This window comes from Panthera pardus, unplaced genomic scaffold (assembly GCF_024362965.1).
Source record: "Panthera pardus isolate Hobbes unplaced genomic scaffold, ASM2436296v1 HiC_scaffold_17, whole genome shotgun sequence".
In the NCBI taxonomy this organism is placed as follows: Eukaryota; Metazoa; Chordata; class Mammalia; order Carnivora; family Felidae; genus Panthera; species Panthera pardus.
Window position 1 is genome coordinate 86079732 of NW_026526732.1, and position 24101 is coordinate 86103832.

The following is a 24101-nucleotide window of genomic DNA, read 5'->3' on the forward strand; positions in this document are numbered from 1 at the left end:
TACCTACCTACCTACCTACCTATCTACGACAGAGAGAGAAAGGAGACAGAAGACATAGAAGGGGAGAGGACACAGCCATGCAGTTTGAAGATAGAGAAGATGAGGAGGTAAAGTTACTTTTTTATAAATTTATAATATTTAGCACATAATTTAGCAACTATAAAACAAGCCAAAAAACTGTAAAAATAGTCACCTCAAAATATAACTAAGAAGCACTACAAGGATGATTATCACCACCATCAAATTTAGGACTGTAGCCAATTTAAATCTGAGTGAACAGCAGCAGAATGATGTGAATCTTCAAAACAAATACATAATTTCAACATTAAACTGAAATATTTTCTAGACCAGCATTATGTTATCCAAAGGAACTTTCTGTGATGATTGCTCCTGAGCACTTGAACTGTGGCTTAGTGCGACTGGGGAACTGAATTTTTAAGTTTATTTAATTGTAATTAATGTAAATAGCTACATGTGACTATGGTATAGTACACAGTGCAGGACAAGACAAAAAAAAAAAAAGTCAGCGTATCACACAACACTGTAAAATGTTTTGTAGGGGCTTCTGGGTGGTTCAGTCAATTAAGCAACCGACTCTTGATTTTGGCTCAGGTCATGATGTCACCAGTTGGTGAGTTCGAGCCTTGCATCAGGCTCTATGTTGACAACACAGAGCCTACTTGGGATTCTGGATCTCGTGCTCTCTCTCTGCCTCTCTCTCAAAATAAATAAGCATTAAAAAAATAGAGGTACATTTGGGGCACCTGGGTGGCCCAGTCAGTTAAGCATCCAATTTTGGCTCAGGTTATGATCGTACAGTTGGTGGGTTCGAGCCCCGCGTCGGGCTCTGTGCTGACAGCTCAGTGCCTGGAGCCTGCTTCAGATTCTGTGTCTCCCTCTCTCTCTGCCCCTCCCCTGCTCACGCTGTCTCTGTCTCTCAAAAATAAATAAATGTTAAGTAAATAAATAAAAATAAATAAATAAATAAAGAGGTACATTCCCCTTTATCAGGAATAGTTATGGTGTTCTAGAAAAGAAGCTTTCCCCCCAGACAAATCACCCAGAAATAATAAATTAAAAACACAAGACTGCACACTGAATTTCCCAGAATGACAAGAACACAAGTCATTAAGAACTCTTGTAACCCAAATTTGAAGCGTGTGATTATGTTTCAAAATCCTACCAAAAAGAAACAAAGGAAGCGAGCAAGCTAAAACCTTCTATTCTATTCCCTGTGAAGCTATGTCTGTGAGCACTCCAAGTCGCACTTTCCCCTCCACTTCTATGGAAATACGGAGCTATAACTGACATACAACTCCGTATTAAGTTTAAGGTACACCACATGATTTCACATACATAATGCCAAACGATTACCAAAATAAGTATAGTTAGCATCTATCTACTCATCTAGCTAGAATTTTTGTTTTTCCCTCCTGATGAGTTTGGAATCTAGTCTCAGCAACTTTCTAACATACCACACAGCAGTGTTAACTACAGGCATTACCATGCAGGTTTCAAGGCACTTGAAACTTTTTACCCCTGCACAAGCGCGCCTCCGAGCCCCAAACACTTCCGTGCTCGTGGTCCACGCGGCCAGCCCTTACCTTTCTCGCTGACGCTCTCGCTCTCCAGCTCCACGTCCTCGCAGCTGGTGTACTCCGGCGTGGATACGCCCTCCTCCTCGGAGCTGCTCACGGACATCTGCCGCTTCTTGCCGCCTCTCTTGGACCGGTGTGGCTTCGGCGGGGAAGGCCGCACGGACTCCGACTGATCAGAACTCAAAGAGTCGTTCCGCAGCATAGTCTCCACCTTCTCGCGCTTGGACTTCCTGATGAGGACGGCCGAGCTGGGGTCCAGGCGGCTCTGTTTCCTGAGGGGCTCCTGGGCTTTGGGCTCCAGGACTTCTGCGGGGACTGGCCCATGCCTGGGTGCCGGCGGGCTGTGGTTCGCCAGCTGCTTGGCGCCCGGCGTCCTGACTTCCCCAGTCCTCTCGGCAGAGTAGGCCCGCGGCGACTCCGGCGGCGAAGCCCTGGCGGGGGGCGGTGCGCGCTTGCCGGCCTTGGCGTCGGGCGGCGCAGCTCCTGCCTCAGTGCGCGGGAGCGCCACGTCGCTGTGGCGCCGCTCGTGCCTCGCGCGAGACACCCGGGCGTGCATGCGCATCTGCTGCTCCTCCGGCGGCGGTTTCACCGGGTACCGCGCCAGGTTCGGATCACTGCGGTACCGGGTCTGGTACTCCTCCTCTTTCCTTTGCTTCTCATCGTCCACCGCTTTGCGATCCTCTCGTTTTTCCGGCACATCTGGGTAGTCCTGTGACCGTCCTTTCTCAAGCCGTCGACTTTCCCGCCTTTCTTTACGCTCGCGTTCTTCCACGGCCCCCTCTCCCGGCTGCACTGAGGACTTGGGCACGCGTTTCCGCTCGCTCTTCTGGGCTCCTTTGCCATTCTGCTCAGAGAGCCCTGGAGTCTTCTTCCTGTGATACACAAAGGAACGTCAAGAAGAAAAGCAATGTGTAAAGCTAAAAGTAAAGCTAAAAATGAAGACCAGATTATTCGTTATAATCCGATGTCTAATTAAACGATTTGATAAAGAACTACATTAAACCTGTGTATCTGATTAGCTTTCTAACTAAAGCTCCTTTATATTACAGCAGCCTAAGGAACTTTAAAAGTTGTTTTCACATTTAAAATTCCCTATAAATTAACTAGATTAATTAAAACCACCAATAAATTAATAAATGAACACGTTTTATGCTAACTTCTGCTTGTGAATGAAAGACTTAAAAATGTTTTAGATGAAAACTAAAATATGTAAAATATAGTAGCAAAAGAATACACATATCAGTTCAATTCTAAATATATATACTTGATATACATCTAGACAATACATTATCTGCAATCTTTTATTATAATAGAAGCTTTTGAAGAAATGTAAATATAAGTATGCCCATTTCAAAAATCAAATCTAGTAGCACTTCTTTAATAGTAGAAAAAGGTAATTTTAACAAGCTTATGTGCACCCAAACACTTAAGGGAGATGGTTAGGAAAGAAAATGACCGAACTTTAGCCTTCATTTTATCTTCCTTGGGCAATAGAAATATTGAAATGTTTCAAATTATTATTCAGTTTTCCTCCTTCTCTTCCCCTCTTCCTTTCCATCTCCCTCATTTTAGAACACAGTCCACAAAACAAAAAACAAAAAAACAAAACACCAAAATAAAAACAAACAAAAATGGTTTTGTTTCTACTCTTCTCTCCATCCCATTTAAGGTACTGCAAAGATGAAAGGAAAGGAGTTTGGCGACCTTTGAATCTTGTAGCTATATCATTCATTTGCCCTTTCAGTCCTTTCTTGTACACTGGAGTGCACCTAATTTGGGAAAGTTCCAGCAACTATACCAGAATTTATCAAAAGTAAGGGCCTTGTCTAAGCACCCTGACACTATACAATATACCATGCAATTAAAGTGGGAACAACCTAAGCCTTCTTTTTTTTGAAACCCTGAGGCCCATAGAAGGCTTTCCAGAGGAAACATTTTTTTATTTCAAGTCCAAAAGCCGACATCATGCATAAAAATAAAAAAATAAAAAAATAAAAAAAACAATACGAGAAAAAGGGCAATTTCTATTGTGGGTCACCAAAGTAGTATTTACTACGATATGCTGTGGGGTCAGTTTGAGGAGGGGCTAGTACTAGTAGTAGTAGTAGTAATAGTAGTAGTAGTAGAAAGAGTAAAGGGTTTCAAATGACATAGGTAAGCAAGATAGCATGGCAAATTCTGCTGAAGACGTTTAGTGCACATTGTTCTTTTGAAGCGAAAGAGATTGTTGTAAGAGGGAGGAATTGCAAGGGTGCCACTGCAGGTTTAGAACGTAAGGAGTCTAATAGGAACATGTATTAATTATCAAATACAGTTTTCATACAAGTGTGATGATTGCACTACAGATATTTAGTAGCTCATTAAGGCATCGCTGATCTTGTTAGAAGTTTATATTGAATAAATTTTTCCTTGAAAAGCTGATAAATAATGCTTACCTTGCAAAGTTCACATGAGCATTAAAGGAGAGGCCATCTGTGAAAGTGCTTTATGGAGAGTGCTTTATATGAAGTGTCATACAAACGAAAGATGTTCTGCAGTCTCTCTGATTTTTGCTTCCCCGAGTATGCGTTTCCCCACCTCTACCTCTAATTATTCCATTTCCACTAACTCCTGATGAAGAATTCTTCAGTAATTTTAAACAGACTGCCTGCCATTCTTTTGGTCTCCTTATCTCCCTGAAGTTGCCACCCATCTCTTCTTTTCCTTCCATACCCTCAACATCCTCACTATTTTCTTATGTAGTCACATCATCACAAGTAATTTATATAATCAGCAGTAGCATTTGTCTCTATAAATCTTCAAATTTAATTTAAAAGTTTAAAACAAAAAGTTGGTTCTTATTCTTGAATTCTTTGTTGTTGTTTTTTTTTGTTTTTGTTTTTACCATATGTCAAAAACAGGATTCATATTTTCCTTTTAGAAACTTTAGAGCTCCAAATTCTCTTATTTACAGGTATCATTTTCTGACCAATCCCAAATTGCATCTCCAATATTTTTGTCTCTTCTTAACCCACAATAGTTTGTCACCAAAAGCTATCCATTATACCTTCACTGAAGTATCTCTAGTGTCCTTTGCGTGTTCTCTCTGTATAGCTCAGGTGCATCCATTCTCTCTTTCTGAAATGTCCTCTCCTTCCTGTCTGCCTACCCTACAACTCCTGGGTATCCTGGAAGGCTTAATTCAGAAGGCACCTTCTCTGTCCTGTGACTCCCAAAGTACTATGTGTCTTCTAGATCCCAATGTATCTTCCAGCTTTGATCAAATAAGCTTTCTGGTACAGTTAATTGCTCAAGTGTCTGTCTCCTCTAGGATAGACTGTGGTAATTTCCCTGGGATCTGTCAGAAAAGGGACCATGTCCTAATCATCTTTATACTCTGGTTCCTAGCACAGTGTTTGCTTATAGTATACACATGGCTACTGGATTGATTAATAACTACATTCAATGAATGTGAGATGCTCCAAACTACCAATCTCATGATGAACAGGGCTATGTCCTCCTTGTTAACATGGTCTCCCAGTGTGTAGCATCCTGTCTCATCTTAAATGCATTGTTTGAATGAAGGAATGAATCAATTAAAGTAAGTTATCTGATCATGTTAGCCCATGCTTAAAACCCTCAGTAGCTTTCCATTATTCCTAGGGTAAAATGTAACTTGGCCAATAGGCCCAGTATGACTTGGTCCCTGATACCTAACCAGCCACCTCTCCCCCACTCTACCATGCCCTCCCCTTCTGCTACTCACATTCCTGGCAGTGGGCATCCTTTAGGTTCTCTCATGAGAACTTGTTTCTTCAGGCCACATGCCTGTGCATATACCTGGAGTACTCATTCCATTCTTTACCTGGTTAATTCCTAGTCACTTGTCAGAGCTCAGCATAAAAGAAATGTCCTCCAAAAAGACTTTGCTAATATACCTGTGCATCCTCCACTGTGTCAGGTCATAGTCTCTCAGAGCACACTTTCAAATTAAAGTGCTAGTTTTATAAGTAAATAAATGATCTAAGAACTTTTCTGAATTCAAGGTTGGAAGTTAGTGACTTGTTTACATCCGTGCATGTTAGGAAAGAAAAGCTTTTCAATAAAGGTCTCCTAAGGAACGACACATTCTAGAGGTAAACAAAGCACCTCAGGGCTGTTGTTACCTTCCAAGTGGGGCCTGAGAAGTACTACCTCAAAATATTCCTCTTAATAGCAGTTAAATTCCTGAAAATAGGTTTGCTCTCAATATAAAATCTTGTCTTTTGCTTACAGGGTTAATGAACTATTTATTACCTCTCTCTTGGAGGTTCACTTCTAGACCTCGATGAAACCTGCTTCTGTTCGGGCCCAAGGGCTTGCTGTGAGGACTCCGCCCCTTTGCTCCTGTCTGGCTGTGCGCTGGGAGGCGCTGTGTCCTGGGAGGAGGCAGCTGCTGTGCTCAGGGGTGTCTGAGACCGTGATCTTTCTTGGAGCCGTGCTTTCTTTTCTCTTGGTACCTCAGAACCAGCACCTGTAGCTGTATCACTTAGGGTTCCATCCTGACTTGGCTGCTGAGGGCCACTTCCAAAGAACCATGCCCCAGATTTGGTTAAGATTTCTTGTTGCTTTCGACATAAATTGCATACCCACATAACCTATTTGAAGAAGAGAGAACAATATAAATTTTCTATGCCATTTGGAAATGATGTATGTTTATCACATTAAAATATCTTTTAAGGAAAAGAATGGTTGTAATCTTTATACTTATCCTTGCAAATTTCTTGTGAAAATGATCCTTGCACAAGTTAAGTACATGAATGCCTAGAGTGGCACCCACCTGAAACCAAAGCACCTCTAGGTTTCCAGAGTAGGGTTTTTTTCTTGGTGTTCTTAACCACGTGATTCTGACTTTCCTTTTACCATGTATCCCTCACGTTTTATATGACTGACTCTGAAATTTCATTTAAAATATCTGTTAGTAAAAATGTTCTAAGCAGCGTAGTTGATTGATTAGAAAAATGCAAGGAGCTATAGAATTAATATTTATGTACATGAACCTCAATGTCTTGAAGGAGTTAGAAAATAGGTCTTCTCAAACTTTATGCATTATTAAAGTCAATATTAAAAGATATTCATAAGGAACAAACAATAAAAGGTAGGCACAAAAGGAAAGGTCAAGCTGTATATCTTCTCTAGTTTATTAGTAATAAACTAACCTCAGGTTGATATTATGCTATAAAAGTTTCCACACACATATTTACTAAAGCAGTAAATTTGGGGCTAGGTTTATTCATTTGTGACTACTCCGACATAGTTTCCACTAGAGGAGCTATTTTGGAACAGTCATTTAGCAACATATCCACTGATAAATTATAAGATGTATTACCACCTAAAATAAATCTACATATCAGCTCTCCTCTTGGTGACATTTAAAATTGAATGTAACAACGAGGACAACGATAGTAACAGAAGTAATGAATAACAATAGCAGCAAAACATAGTAGACACAGAGCCAAGATAGGTGCCTATGGCCCCATGAGCTTTCTTTTCAAATATCACCAGTACCTCTGTTTTGTGGTATAATTCCACCTCCCTGCCTCAGTTGCTTTCTTCTGAACACACTTCAGTTTTCCTTCGTACGAGAAACAGCACCCACAGGAAAGACTGTTCACCAAACTTCAGGCCCTTGTTTTCACAAATACTGATTCAGTCAACAATTACTCAAAAATATCACATAAGGGTGAATAAACTCCAGATATAGTAATTGAGAAACAGTTAACTGTTGACAGTCACCTATTAACAGGTAACTGTTAACAGTTAACTAACAGTTAACTATTAAGATAGTAAAAGACAAAGCCTTATTTAGTTGCCAAAAAGAAAATGTACCACTGAAAACATTTGAATGAATAGGAGAAAAACAACTGTAGTTATAAAATAAGATAAAATACAAGCTAAAGTGAGAACAAGAAAAAAAGGGAGAGAAGTTATATATTTTTAACAAGGAAGAGAGTATAGATGAACTGTTAAGAACTGCTGCTTTCCAAGAAAGAAAACTCAAATGAATTAATAATATAGGAAAAACTAAGACTTAGAGATGTTTACTCTAAAAAGCTCAAGATTGACAAAGCTTAATTCATTCCTCTACCGTTCCGCAGGTCATGAAATGAAACTAGATTCACAAAAGCAGTTAGTTGAATTCCCATATGCTAAGATGTTAAACAAGATACATAGTGCATTTCATAGGCCTTTAACAAAATAAAGGAAATATGGAACATATCTGTAATTTACAATGCTTCCCAAATAATACTATATTGTGCACAGTGTATCACAATATCTTTATGTCATGATAAGGTCCCTCAGAAGTTCTGATCAGTTGAACACAGTCTTATCAAGGATAAAATTATAAGGGGCAATACCCCAAGGCCAGGACTACATGCACAGTGACACTGATTCTCCTCTATCCAGACCCTGGAGGGGGACAGGTGATGCACTTCCTCATGAATTGCCTCTTCAGCTGACAAAATAGTAATGAGAAGGAATGAAATTACGCAGTTCAAAGAGATTGGTAAGAATCTCAGACTATTTTGTATCACCTAAGTAGACAATAAATTTGTATTTACTACACTGTAAGCAAGTATTATTCATCATCAAAAGTAAGTTTTTTAAAAAAAATATTAAAGTATATTTAGGATAAACATAAATTTCCTTTAAAACCATACAGAAAACACAATAAAACATATAATTAAAATAAAAATTCCAAAATGAAGTTAAAAAAAAAAAAGAGGCAGAAAGAAGCATTAAATATGGGTAAAAAGAAGGGTAAAGGAGACTCTTCACTTCTTTGTACATCTGAATATTTTCTAGAAAATAATCTTATTTTGATTGTTTCATATTTTTAGGTGTTATAAAAATGGGCCAATTAAAAGTAATCGCTAGATTTGGACAGGTTCCAAATCTTGAATATGTGCAGAATTGCCACAGGAGTAATAAAAGCAGACAAATTATGGTTGTTGCCAAATTATTATTATTAATATTAAATATTAAAAGTCATTTAATTTCATTTCATATTGATTCAGAAGGTTACAGCTAGTAAGTAGAAGCAACTACTTTAATATTTTCAAAATACTACTTATTCACTTAAGTCTGGATATTTCATTAATTTTGTCTATTTTTAAGAGGAAAAATAGCATTTAAGTCCAAATTTTTCCTATGTTTTATTTCCTTGTGTACACGTTTTAAAATTTGTATTTCAAAATTAATTGTAAGTGTGGTCAATCTATCCTCCAATCTGAAAGCAAAACTAACTATAAAAAAACAAAATATTTTTTTATTAAAATACTATCTTCCAATCTCTACCATTATATAAATTACTCTTGCCACAAAGCTCACTAATAAAAAAGAAACTGTTTATACAAGTTGTAAAGAAAATAGATGACAACACAGTGGAACATTTGTTATTGTACCTTTCAACGCAGTTCATGTCAAACATTTCGGTATGTTTAAAAATGAGCCAAACCGTTGCTAAGAAGCAACACAGTTATGTATGTTTACAAAGTCTCTTTTTGAATTTAGCATCAAGTATTATGTTTGCCTTCAACTATAGATAATACAAAAAAATGGGATAATAATCCAAAAGTGAAATGGGGAGCCTTTCTTGTTTTGTTTTGTTTTGTTTTTTAAGGACAAGATACAAATATTTCTACCAAAAAAAAAAAAAAAACCCAATTTATTTAAAATACACACACACACACACACACACACACACACACACACACACACACACACGTTTTTAAATTTAAAGACTGCACCATGCAGGATTATACCCTGATTAGGTACCCTGGGATGTGTTCCAAACTAATCTAAAGTCTGTGTAATACCTTATCTTAACAATTTACAGATGTTAAGCAACCAAACACAAACTTAAATGAAAGATTATTGTGATAGAATATGGCTTCTGAAACTCCATGCCATACATCATCAGAATTATGAAGAACATGGGAAAAATTTTTTATTTTTAAAATTTTTCCTAAGTGTTTATTTTTGAGAAAGAGAGCACGAGTGGAGGAGGGGCATAATGAGAGAGAGACACACACACAGAATCCAAACAGGCTCCCAGGCTCTGAGCTGTCAGCACAGAGCCCCATGCAGGGCTCAAACTCATGAACTGGGGGATCATGACTTGAGCTGAAGTCGGATGCTTAACCGACTGAGCCAACCAGACACCCTTGGAAAATTTTATTCAGAACTCTTGCACTAATAGCATTTTAAATTCCATCTAGAGAATCCTTAAGAAATACAATAGACCATTTTATGGCAGAAAAATCATATTTGGATGTAAGAAATACTTTTTTTTTTTTTAATTTTTTTTTTCAACGTTTATTTATTTTTGGGACAGAGAGAGACAGAGCATGAACGGGGGAGGGACAGAGAGAGAGGGAGACACAGAATCGGAAACAGGCTCCAGGCTCCGAGCCATCAGCCCAGAGCCTGACGCGGGGCTCGAACTCACGGACCGTGAGATCGTGACCTGGCTGAAGCCGGACGCTTAACCGACTGCGCCACCCAGGCGCCCCTGTAAGAAATACTTTACACATGAAATGTTACAGATCCAGACATACAGAGCAGAAGAAATGTGCCTTAGATTTATTTACTCTCAATGATATTACTAAGGTGATTAGTGATGACAGTGAGGTACAGAATTCCTATGTTAACACAATTGTCTTGTTTATAAAAATCTGGGGCACCTGGGTGGCTCAGTCAGTTAAGCCTCTGACTCTTGGTTTCAGCTCAGGTCATGATCTCAGAGTCCATGATTTCTGGTCCCACATTCGGCTCTGCACTGATGGCACAGAGCCTGCTTAGGATTCTCTGTCTCCCTGTCTTTCTGCCTCTCCCCTGCTCAATTTTTCTCTCTCTCTTTCTCTCTGTAACATGAAGAATAAATATAAGCATGAAGACTTTTTACAAAGATAAAATGTGAAATACTGAATCGTATTTAATACAGCATTCAAAAATAGTTATACTAACATTCTGAAAAACATGAAAAAGAAAACAGGAGATATTCAGCTTTATTATAGATGCTGCATTTTCTGAATATTTTTACTCATTTTCCTTACTCTCTCTATTCAGTGAAGGTACTCATGCTAGCAGAAACTGGGGACAAAATTATTAAGGTGATATTTCAACTTTTTTGACAATAGTAGATGAGACAGTAGAAAATAATTGATTACTAAGCAGGCGACAATGAGAGAGTTCTCTTTGGTACTTGTTTCAGAGTGCGTGTGCGTTTCTCCCAGTCTTTTGTTATTGCTGTTGCTATTTCATTAGTTTATTTTTTTTCCTTTTGGAAGTTTTATAAAATACATGAGCAGAGAAGTGAACTGATATATCTCAGGTTTTATAATAAGGTCCCTCTGATTGCTGTGTTAAGTTGAGCATAAAATGTAGGGAATCCATTGTGGAATTTTTGTGAACTGAATTCTAATACTGGTATTTTTATTCTCTTTTGGTTCCTCTTTAGCAGATACATTTCCCTATCCCTTTAGGTTATCTATTTGGGTAATTTTGTTGGATATACATTTCTTTTTATATATAGCAAAAGCCTTAACTATTTTTTTAATTCAGCCCAAGAATCTTTGTGTTTTAGTAGCATCCAAACACACACCAATCCTTACTTTATATTTCCTGACTGACATGATAACATAAGATGTTCCCCTATTCATGGAAAGTAAATGCTCACACCCGCACTCTGGATACCACCCCTCTTGCCCAGTGAGGATTTCACTCCATCACTGACCCCTTCATTTTCCTGTGTCTTCAACCTTGCCTTCTCTATTTCTCCTTTCCTCTTGGCATATAACTATTAAAGAATTTAGAATAATCAAAACTTTTTTGTCTTTGACCTGTTCTCTCTCTAGCCACTGATTTTTCTCTAAAAATCTTTAAAATCAAGCTACCTGTTAATGTAACCTAAATTAATACTCTCTCCACTTTGTTACATCCCTTTTATTTCTCAATAATCTGACTCCAGTCTCTAAAGCTGTATTTAATTGTCTTTCACAGACATTAGTGATTTCTTCCATGGTGCTAATTTCACATATAGACACTTTCTCACCTTTTTCCTATAGAGTGTATGTAATTTAAGACTACCTTCTTTATTTGGTTTCTGGATATTAATGATAATTTTCTGTTCTCGTCTACATCCTACTGGCATCACCTCTTCTTGTATTCCTTGCTAAAAATCTTCCTTCTTCACTCTTACTAAATGTTAAGGTCACACAGAGTTCCATTTCTGCTCTTCTGCATTTCTTATTCCAATAGATTCCATGTGAGATGGAAACAGGACTTCTATTTTTTTAATCACAACCCTTTCTGAAAAATATTTTTCAGAAAGTTTATACGATAAATTAGTATTTGTTTAATAAATTAAATTGGTGATTACTATACTGTATGACCACCCACACAGCAAATCAAGCAATTAATGTGAGTGATCCTAACCTACCCTCTCCCTAATGCTTCTTCCAATAATAACTCTGATTCCTGAATATGATGACTCAAATTTGCTTCCTCTTACCTATTCCCACTGTACTGACTAATCTGAGGTCATGATCTCTTTCTATCAAGATTTCTATAACTGATAGCCTAATAGATTTTCTTCTTCCTTTTATTGGCCCTGCAATAAATCCTCCATACCTTTTCACATCTTCCAAAATTTAAATTTGACAAAATCACTCCCTGTATTCAAGATATCATCATAACTCTTGTTTAGCATACTATGGTTCTTTCTTATGTTTTCAACCTCATCAGCAGCATTCCATTCTCCAGTTTTCTACACTCCATTCTCCAGTTTTCTGAACATTATGCAGTTCCTAGAATTTGTTCCAGATGTTTATAGCTATATGACCTCATTTAAAGGTTCACCCCATATCCAAATGGATTTATACATTTTATAACATCTTCATTTTTCACACGTATTTATTGATAAGGTAAAATTTTCATATGTATCTTATCTCCCAGAGTTATACATTATGAAGAAAACTAATAAGATTATTTTGTGTTCAGCATAGTATTCCTAAAACTTGATATCTTATTTTTCTACTTTTAATGGCATAAACTCCTAATTTAAATAATGAAATAGGGACCCTTGGGTGGCTCAGTCAGTGAAGCATCTGACTTTGGCTCAGGTCATAATCCCATGGCTTGTGGGTTCATGCCCATGTCAGGCGTCCTTGCACTCACAGTGCGGAGCCTGCTTGGGATTCTCTCTCCCTCTCTCTGTCTCTGTCTCTCTCTCTCAAAATAAATAAATAAACATTAAAAAATAATGAAAACACAAAGTGTTATTTGCTCTTATTCTGTTATGCTGGGATACCAAACACTATAATATACTACACAACTGCGGAATTTAGACTGATAAAGATCATTACTGTATAATACCTACAGTGTATTTATATCTATCCCTGAAGTGAATTATTACAGAAAGAGCATAACAAATGTTTTTATGTTGAATTGTTCTAAAACTACATGGTCTACAATAGTGAATAAGCCAACATACTTAAAAACCATAAGAGACTCTTGACTATAGAGAACTGAGGGTTGCTGGTAGAGAGGTGGGTGGGGGATGGGCTAAGTGGGTGATACATATGAAGGAGGACACTTGTTGTGGTAAGCACTGGGTGTTATGTGTAAGTAATGAATCACTAAATTCTACTCCTGAAACTAATATTACACTATATGTTAACTAACTAGAATTTAAATAAAAATTTGAAATAAACAAAAAAGATTTAAAAAACACATGTATAGCCTTTATGGTTTAAAAACATTTTATTCTGGCTTGTAAGTTTTGGGTAGTACCACAGTAGTAGCCCAGAAATAAGTATAGATAGATCTTTGAATCTTTATCCAGATTCTAAACTGCTCTTGTTTAAGGTAAGACTCTAGAATGCCTGACAGTGAATAGCTATTGGGACCATTAAGCTGAAGAAATAATTCAAATACATTTTCTTTTCAAGTCAAATGGAATAACCACCAGGATAGATCACAGGCAGCCCATTAAAAAAAAATCTCAATACATTTAGAGAACTGTTATCACACAGCATATATTCTCTGATCAGTATTTAATAAAATTATGAGGCAGTTGGGTGGCTCAATCAGTTAAGTGTCCACCTTTTGATTTTGGCTCAGGTCATGATCCCATGGTTCATGAGACTGAGCCCCACACTGGGGATTCTCTATCTCCCCCTCTTTCCTACCCTCCCCCAGTGACACTCTCTTTCTCTCTCTCAAAATAAATAAATAAAACTTTTAAAAAGTTAGCATTTAAAAACTTAATAAAGTTAGACAATAACTCAAAATTCTGGAAATAGCATAATTTTGGAAATAAAGCGACACATATCTAAATGTGACAAGGCCAAAAATATCACAAGAGACATTAAAATAAGTATGGATCTGAATAATACTAAAAATATAACCTATCAAAACTTGTAAGATGCACCGAAAACACGTCTTAGAGAGAAAACTTAACATTAAATACTCTATTGCAAAAGAAACAATTATAAAATCAATGATCTAAGTTTCTACCTTAAGAATAAAAATGAATGAATTAATTAACACAAATAAATATAGGGTAAAGAAGAAAATAATAAAGATGAAAGTGGAAACCAATAAAGTATAAAATTTGAAAATCAATAACCTAAAGAAAATCAGTAAAATAAAAACATATGGCTCTTGCAAGGGATTAATAAAATTGATGAACATCCCCTTGACTGATCAAGAAAAACCATAGAGAATAAAACTACCAAAAGGGAGGGCATCATTAAGGACCCGGGATTAATTAAAAAGATAAACACTGGAATATTATTAACAATTTTATGCCAATAAATTAATTAACATGGATCAAATAAATTCCATAAGAATGTCAAATTAGCAAAATGGACACAAAAAGAAATAGAAAACCTGAATATTCCTGTAACTAGTATAGAAGTTGAATTCATAATTAAAAGACAACTTACAATTAAAATGCCAGAACCAACTATCTTCACTAGAAAATTATGTTTAACATATTTGAAGAGTAAATTATATCAATCTTACAAAAGCATTTTTTTAATTAAAAAAGGAAAATAACTCACTCCCACTTCTAAACCCATTTTATAAGGTCAACTTAGTCCTAATACTAAACTCCTGATACAGGAAACCCTACTATTAGAAATTACAATAAAAATCCAACATTCCTCTTATGAAAAATTATATGTTAACAAGTTGTACAACATAAAATAAGTGAATAAATTCTTATAAAAATGCAACTGAATCATGAAAAAATAGAAAATCTGAACAAATGGATTACTGGTAAGATTGAATCAATAATCAAAAACTTCCCAACAGACAAAAGGGCAGGACCATATGGATTCACTAGTGAATTACACCATTCGAAGAATTAATAGCAATCCTTTTCAAACTTTTCCAAACAGAAAAGAAAGGAGCACTTTTATACTCATTTTACAAGGCATTACTCTGATGCCAAAACTAGACAAGTACACCACAAAAAAATAAAATCACAGACTAATATACCTGATGGACATAGATGTGAAAATCTTCAACAGAATATTAATAAACCAAATTGAACAATACACTAAAAGGATCATACACCATGACCAAGTGGGACTTATTCCAGGCGTGCAAGAATGGTTCAATATCCACAAACCAGTCAATGTGATATATCACATTAGTGAAATTAAAAATAAAAATAATACAATATCCCAATAAGTGCAGAAAAAGCCTCTGACAAAATTCAACATCCATTTATGATAAAAATTATCAACAAAGTTGATATAGAGGGAGCTTACCTCAACATAGTGAAGGCCATATATGACAAGCCCACAGCTAACATCATACTTAGTGGAAAAAAACTCAAAAACTTCCTCCAAGATCAGAAACAAGACAAGGATGCCCACTATCCCCACTTTAATTTAATGCATTATTGGAACTCCTAGCCATAGCAATTAGGCAAGAAAAAGGATTAAAGGCATCCAAATTTCAAATGGCAAATTTGCAGATGGCATGATGTTATATTTAGAAAACCTTAAAGGCTCCACCAAAAAATTGTTAGAATTGATAAATGAATTCAGAAAAGTTGCAAGACTTAAAAAATCAACATTCAAAAATAGTGTTTCTATTCAGTAATAATGAACTATCAGAAAGAAAAATAAAGAAAATAATCCCATATACAATTGCATCAAAAAGAATAAAATATCCAGGAATAAATTTAACCAAGGAAGTGAAAGACATGTACACTGAAAACTATAAGACATTAATAGAAGAAATTAAAGAAGACACAAGTTGAAAGATATTCTGTGCTCACGGATTAAAAGAACTGACATTGTTAAAATGTCCATACTATCCAAAACAATCTACAGATTCAATGCAATCCCTATCAAAATTCCACTGGCATTTTTCACAGAAATAGAACAAACAATACTAAAGTTTGTATGGAACCACAAAAGACCCCCCAATCAACCAAAACAATCTTCAGAAAGAAGAACAAACTGGAGGTATCAGGCTCCCTGATTTAAAATTATATTTCAAAGCTATAATAATTAAAACAGTATGGCATTGGTATAAAAACAGACACATAGATCAATGGAACAGAATAGAGAGCCCAGAAATAAACCCGTATTTATATGATCACTTAATTTATGACAAATGGGCCATGAATATACAGTGGGGAAAGAAAAATCTCTTCAATAAATGGTGTTGGGGAAATTGGGTGACATATGCAAAAGAATGAAACTGGATCTCTACCTTGCAAGATACACAAAATCAACTTGAAATGATTAAAGATTTTAACATAAGCTGTATGTTATGTTATGTTATGTTATGTTATGCTTACCTTATGTTAAAGTTTTTACATAAGATTTGGAACCATAAAAATCCTAGAAAAAAAGTATAGGTCATAAGCTCTTTGACATCAGTCTTGGCATCAGTTTTTTGATCTGACACCAAAAACAAAGGCAACAGAAACAAAAATAAATAAGTGGTATTACATCAAACTAAAAACCTTCTGCACAGCAAATGCAATCATCAACAGCACAACAAGGCAACCTACTGAATAGAAGAAAATATTTGCAAATCATGTATCTGATAAGGGTTTAATATCCAACATATATAAATAACTTATACCACTCAACAGCAAATAAATAAATAAATATTTTTTTAAAAAATGGGCAGAAGATCTGAATAGACATTTTTCCAAAGAAGATATACATATGCCAATAGACACATGAAACATATGTTAAACATTACTAACCACCAGGTAAATGCAAATCAAACCACAATGAGATATTACCTTACACCTGTTAGAATGGGTATTATAAAAAAGACAAGAAACAGCAAGTGTTGGAAAGGATGTGGAGTAAAAGGAACACTTTGTATACTGTTGGTATGGTTACTATGAAAACAATATAGAATTTCCTCAAAAAATTAGTAAAACTACCATATGATCCAGCAATTCCGCTTCTGGGTACTTATTTGAGAAAAGGAAAACATTAACTTGTAAAGACATATGCACTGAAGGGGGTCAAAAGGTACAAACTTTCAGTTATAAAACAATTTATGGGGATATACTGTACAGCACAGTTACTAGAGTTAATAATAATGTATCACATATTTGAAAGTTGCTAAGAGAGTAAATCTCAAAAGCTCTCATCCCAAGAAAAAATTTTCTTGCCAAATATGCAAAGATAATGTTAACTAGAGTTATTGTGTCAATTATACCTCAATTAAAAAAAAACAAATATCTTAGAAACATAGAAGCAAAAATCTTTCCAAAAATAATTAGAAAATCTACAGAAAACCTACCACTAACAGTACACTTGATGAAAGCACAAAGCTTTCTACCTAAGATCAGGAACAAGGCAAGGATGTCTGCTCTCAATACCACTATTAACCATTGTTGTAGAGGTCAAAACAAATATAATAAGGCAATAACAAGAAACAAAACATAAGTTTTGAAAAGGAAAAAGTAAATCTATCCTTATTTTCAGAAGCCATGATAGTATATATAGGAACTCCCAAAGAATCTACAAAACACTACTGGAACTAATAAGCAAGCTTAGCATGTTATAGGATGCTAAAGTCAATAGCAGAATATAAAGTCAATATACAAATATCAATTTTATTTCCATATACTAGCAGCAAAAACTTGAGAGTTATTTTTTAAATGCCATTTATAAAAACATATAAAACTGTTCCTAAGGGTAGATTTAACAAAATATGTGCAAAATATCTGCATTAAAATTTATACACCATTCCTTAAAAAAAATTATGATGATTGCTATGGACTGGACTGCATTCCCTTCAAAGTTCTTATGTTGAAAAACTAACCACAAATGTGACTGTATTTGGAAATAGGGCCTACAAGGAGATAATTAAGATTAAATGAGGTCAAAAGAGTAGGGCCCTGACCTGACAGGATTAGGATTAGTGTGCTGCTAAGAGAGAAGGGAGCACTGTCGCCACCTAGCCCCCTCTCTGCCCAGCCTTTACAAGCACAGAGCAAAGGCCAGATTTGGACACAGCCAGAAAAAAAAGAGAGCTCTCCTCTCTTTTATTTTTTAGCCTTATTATTTCAATTTGATTCTTTTATATAGTTTCTCGTTCTTTGTTTAAATTCTGTCTTGTCCACCTAACAGCAGACCAAGGTTGCTGGCATTTTAACTTTAGACTTCTCAGTCTCCAGAACTGTAAGAAATTTCTGTTGTTTAAACTACACTGTCTATGGTATTTTCTTTATGGCAGCTCAAGCAGACTAATACAAAAAAATAAAATAAAGTAAGTGGAGGTATACATAATATTTATTGATTGGAAAAGTCAGCATTGTTTTGATGCCATTTCTCCCAAAAGTGAGGTACTGCCAGAAGACTACAGGTCAGGAGAGAGAAGTTTGGTTGTGTTTTCTCTATGTGTTACTGGTAGGTAGTTCAGACAAGACTTTATCCCTGTATAGTTCCCCTTGGGTGGAGTTCTCATTAGAGTGTTCTCCTAGGGCCTCAGTAGTACCATTTCTTCCCCTTATTCCTATCTACTAGATAGTTCATGGCTTCCCAGCTTTAAACCAACTCAATCCATGATTGGATTAAAGCAATCTGCTTCTATCCTTGGTGCCTGGAAAAAGCAAAGTACACTGTTTTCGATGCATAATAACATTACAAGAGCCTCAAATTATAGCCATGATTTTTCATAAAAAATATAAGACATCCTCGGGGCGCCTGGGTGGCGCAGTCGGTTAAGCGTCCGACTTCAGCCAGGTCACAATCTCGCGGTCCGTGAGTTCGAGATGGCTCAGAGCCTGGAGCCTGTTTCCGATTCTGTGTCTCCCTCTCTCTCTCTGTCCCTCCCCCGTTCATGCTCTGTCTCTCTCTGTCCCAAAAATAAATAAACGTTGAAAAAAAAAATTAAAAAATATAAGACATCCATACAAAAATTACTACAATACCAAGAGGCAATACCACTTGAAGAGACAAAGACAGAGATAGACAGAGATAGATACAGAAAGACAGAAACAGATGCAGAGAGAGTGGGAGAAGAATAAAGAGAGAGGGAGAGATAGACACACTTAATGGAAATAGACTCACAGGAGATCCAGATATCACAGTCATAAGATATGTATTTCAATACGTTGTTCAATATGTTCAATAAGTTAGGTGGACAAGACAGAGAATTTAAACAGAGAACCAGAAACTATATAAAAGAATCAAACTTAAATTCTAAGGCTGAAAAATAAATATAGCAAAATAATTAAGAACACAGTAGATTGGTATACTTTCAAATTAGACAAAACAAGATAATATTAGTGAATTCAAATTAGGTTTAAATGTGCAGGCTGAAGTAGAGAAAGGAAAAAGTATTGAAATACAAAATGGGGATAATCATAAGAGATATGTAAAACACGGTGAAAAGGTTTATCATATGGGTAATTGGAGTCCTAGAAGGAGAGAATATACGTATGGAGCAGAGACAATACCTGAGGCCATGATTTTCCAAAACCAATTGCTATGGGCAGAATGCTTCTGTCTCCCCTATATTAATAAGTTGAATCCCTAATTCCCAATATGACAGTATTGGGGGCCTTTGGGAGGTAAAGGGATTTAGAAGTGGTGATGAGGGTGGGGCCCTATAAAGGATTAATGCCTTTATAAGAAGAAGAAGAAATCAGAGCTCTCTCTCCCCCATCATGTGAGGAAACAGGAGAAGGTTGCTGTCAGAAAGATGGCTCTTATTAAGAATCAAAGCAGCCTGCACCTTGATATTGAACTTCCTAGCCTCCAGAACTGTGAGAAATAAATGTCTGATATTTAAGCCACCCAGATTATAGTATTTCGTTATAATAGCCAAAGGTGACTAAAACACCAACGAAAACCATCATGCCAAGATTCAAGAATTGCTGCAAACCCTAAACAGAATAAACACAAAAACAAAAAATTAACTAAAACAATACATAGGCATGCCATAATGAAACTACCAAAAACCAAAACCAAAATTTTTAAAGTAGCCACAGGGAAAAGATATATTATTTTCAAAGAAGTAATCATAAAATTAACAACTGACCTCTCAACAGAAGTTAGAAAACATAGAATTATATTTTTGGTGATAAAGACAAATAAATGCCAAATACAATTCTATAGTAGTGAAAAATATCTTTTAAAATAAAGGCATTTTGATTCTAAAAAAAAGTGATTGTGTTATCTGCAAGCACAGCAAAAAAAAATATTAAGGAGAGTTTTTAACAGAAGGAAAATGATGCTAGGTGGAAACAAAGATATGGCAAATGTTGGAAAGCAAAAATTGGTAAATCTAAATGGAAATTGATGACAAACAAGAATAACTTAAAATATTAATCTTATAAACTAAAACATAATAACAGCATTAAATGTTGGAAGGGAAAAACTATATTAATCTAGTATAAGGTTCTTGTATATTCCAAGAAGTGATAAATATATTAATATACATTAAGCATTTATAAGATTTTGTGGATAACAAATAAAATAATGTATCACTAACAAGCTAGTGGAAGGATAAAATGCTTAATATAATTAATTCAAAAGTAAGTAAGAAGGTAGGAGATAGAAAATATAAAGTAAAATGGTAAATTTAAACCTAAATATAATGTCACTTTATGGAATGTTTACACAATAAATGTTTCAACTTAAAGGAATAAATCATCAAACTGAATTTTGTAAGCCACATAACTGAACTATTTGCTAATTAGAAGAGATTCCCCTTGAATATGACGATACAAGGGGATTAAATGAAGAAAAAACAAAGAAATATCACACAAACACTAACCAGAAGAAAGCTGGTAGAGTTACAATAATATCAGAACAAGTAGAGTTTATGTAAGAAACCTTACTAAAGATAAAAAAAGTGAATTTTATTGTGATATAAGATTAATCCATCCAAAAGACACTAAATTCTAATTTATATGCATTAACAACATAATGTCAACATATATAAAGGAGAACTTGACAAAAATAGGCAAATCACAAGTATAATGGGAGATACAAACACATCTCTAAGTGACTGACAGAACATGCACAATAAAAATCAGTAAGCATATAGAAGAATTGAGTAAAATTTGGCTTCATTGATACGTATAGGTAGAACTATGCTCATTAGTTGCAAAACAACAAATGTGCAAATGTGCTCTCTATATATTAATGCAATCCTCCACTAACATTTACAAAAAATCCCACCCTCCAAGTCTTTCTGGAAATGTATAAGGTCACTCTAAAATTGTTGTGGGAATGCTAAAGGCGAAGAAGAACCAAGATAACCTTGAAAAAATAATTTCAGAGAACCTACATTGTTTTTATTCCATTATCCCTATGTTCCATTAGGCATAATCCTTTTTTGAAGCATCAGTTACTAGGCCAATTGGACAGTTACCACTCTTATTTAAGACAGATGATTCTTATCTATTCTAAAAAATATACACCCATATAACTGTAGTGTAAGATCTGAGAGTTGTTCCTTTTCTTTTTTAATTGAAGTATAATTAACATACAGTGTTATATTATTTTCAGGTGTAGAGCAAAATGATTCAACAATTCTATATATCATTCAGTGCTCATCACAATAAGTGTAGTCATCATCTGTCACCAAACAACACTTTTACAGTCTTATTGACAATATTCCCTATGCTGTGCTTTTTCCTCTCCATAACTTATTTATTTTGTGACCGGAAGCTTGTACCTTTTAATACCTTTGACCTCTTTTCCCCATGAACCACCCCCACCTCCCCTTTGGCAACCACCTGTTTGTTCTTTCTACTTAAGAGTCTGGGATTGGGGCGCCTGGGTGGCTCAGTCGGTTGGGCGTCCGACTTCAGCTCAGGTCATGATCTCACAGTCCGTGAGCTCGAGCCCCACGTGGAGCTCTGTGCTGACAGCTCAGAGCCTGGAGCCTGCTTCCCAGTCTGTGTCTCCCTCTATCTCTGCTCTTCCCCTGCTCACGCTCTGTCTCTCTCTGTCTCAAAAAAAAATAAAAACATTTAAAAAAAAAGAGTCTGGGATTATTTTCTCTGTTTTCCTTTGTTTCTTGTTTTGTTTCTTAAATTCCACATATGGGTGAGATTATATGGTATCTGTCTTAGCATTATATCATCTAGATCAATTCATGTTGTTGTATATAGCAAGATCTCATTCTTTTTTAGTTCCAAGTAATATTCCATTGCATATAAATACCAAACCTTCTTTATTCATTCATTTATCAATGGACACTTGGCTTGTTTCCATATCTTAGCTATTGTAAATAATGCTGCAATAAACATAGGGCTGCATGTATCTTTCTAAACTATTATTTTCATTTCCTTTGGATAAATACCCAGTAGTGGAATGACTGGATCATATGGTATTTCTATTTTTAATTTTTTTGAGGAAATTCTGTACTGTTTTTACACAATGACTGTAACAATTTGCTTTCCCACCAACAGAGCACAAGGGTTCCTTCTTCTTACATCCTCACCAACATGTTATTTCTTGTCTTTTTGATTCAGGCCATTCTCACAGGTATAAGATAATACTGTGATTTTGATTTGTATTTCGCTGATGATGAGTCATGTTGAGCATCTTTTAACGTGTCTGTTTGCCATCTGTATGTTTTCCTGCAACTTTACTGAATTAATTTATCAGTTCTAGTAGCTTTTTCGTGGAGACTTTAGGGTTTTCTTTATTTAGTATCAGGTCATCTGAGAATAGTGAGTTTAACTTCTTCCTTACCACTTTCGATGTCTTTTAATTTCTTTTTCTTGTCTGATTGCTAGGGCTAGGACTTCCAATACTATGCTGAATAAAAATGATGCGAATGGACATTGTTGTCTTTTTCCTGATACTAAAGTAAAAATACAGTTTTTCACCACTGAGTATGATGTTAGTTGTGAGGTTTTCATATATGACCTTTATTATGTTGAGGTATGTTCCCTATAAGTCCACTTATTGAGAGTTTTCACCATGAGTGGATGATGTACTTTGTCAAACACTTTTTGGCATTTATTGAGAGGATCATATGGTTTTTATCCTTTCTTTTGATAATATGATGTATCACATTAATTGATTTGTGAATGTTGATCCACCCATTTAATCCGTGAAATAAATGCCACTTGATCTTGGCGAATGATTTTTAAATATATTTTTGAATTCGGTTTGCAATATTTTGTTGGGGATTTTTACATCTATGTTCATCAGAGATATTGGCCTGCAGTTTTCTTTTTTGTAGTGTCTATCTGGTTTGGGTATCAGGGTAATGCTGAATGAATTTGGAAGCTATTCTTCCTCTTCTATTTTTGGAGTTTGAGAAGGCATTAACTTCTTTAAATGCTTGCTAGAATTCACCTGTGATGCCTTCTGGTACTGGACTTTTGTTTGTGGGGAGGTTTTTTTTTTTTTTTTTTTTTTTTATTACTGATCCAAATTCATTACTAGCAAGCAGTCTAGTCAAATTTTCTGGTTCTTTCTGATTCAGTCTTGAGAGATTTTGTTTCTAAGCATTTATCCATTTCTTCTAGGCTCCCCAATTTGTTGGCATATAATTTTTTCATAATATTTTCTTATAATCCTTTGTATTTCTGTCATATTGATTGTTACTTGTCCTCTTTAATTTCTGGTATTATTTATTTGAATCCTCTCTTTTTTTCTCATGATGAGTCAGGCTTAAGGTTTATCAATTTTGTTTACCTTCTCAAAGAACGAGCTCCTGGTTTCATTGATCTTTTCACTTTTGTTTTGTTTTGTTTTATTTTGTTTTGTTTGTTTGTTTGCTTGTTTTTGGTTTAGTCTCTATTTCATTTATTTCTGTTCTAATCTTTTTATTTCTTTCCTACTGCTGGCTTTGGGCTTTGTTCCTTTTCTGGCTCTTTTAGGTGTAAGGTTAGGTTGTTTATTAGAGATTTTTCTTATTTCCTGAAGTAGGCCTGTATTGCTATAAAATTCCATTTTAGATCTGCTCTCCTTTTGCTGCATCCCAAAGATTTTGGACCATTGTCTTTTCCTTTCT

At 35.5% G+C, this 24101-nt stretch overlaps 1 protein-coding gene across 20 annotated transcripts in view; it reads right to left on the reverse strand.

Annotated features, from left to right (window-relative positions):
- RIMS1 (regulating synaptic membrane exocytosis 1) overlaps positions 1-24101 on the reverse strand; it is a 489827-nt gene that overhangs the window by 221289 nt on the left and 244437 nt on the right. For all 20 annotated transcript variants that reach the window (XM_019417684.2, XM_019417685.2, XM_019417717.2 and 17 more), the window contains exons 5-6: positions 5874-6214; positions 1605-2470 (exon numbers count right to left, since the gene is read on the reverse strand). In XM_019417684.2, the coding sequence (XP_019273229.1) occupies positions 1605-2470; positions 5874-6214 (1207 nt within the window). The remainder of the gene's footprint in view (positions 1-1604; positions 2471-5873; positions 6215-24101) is intronic.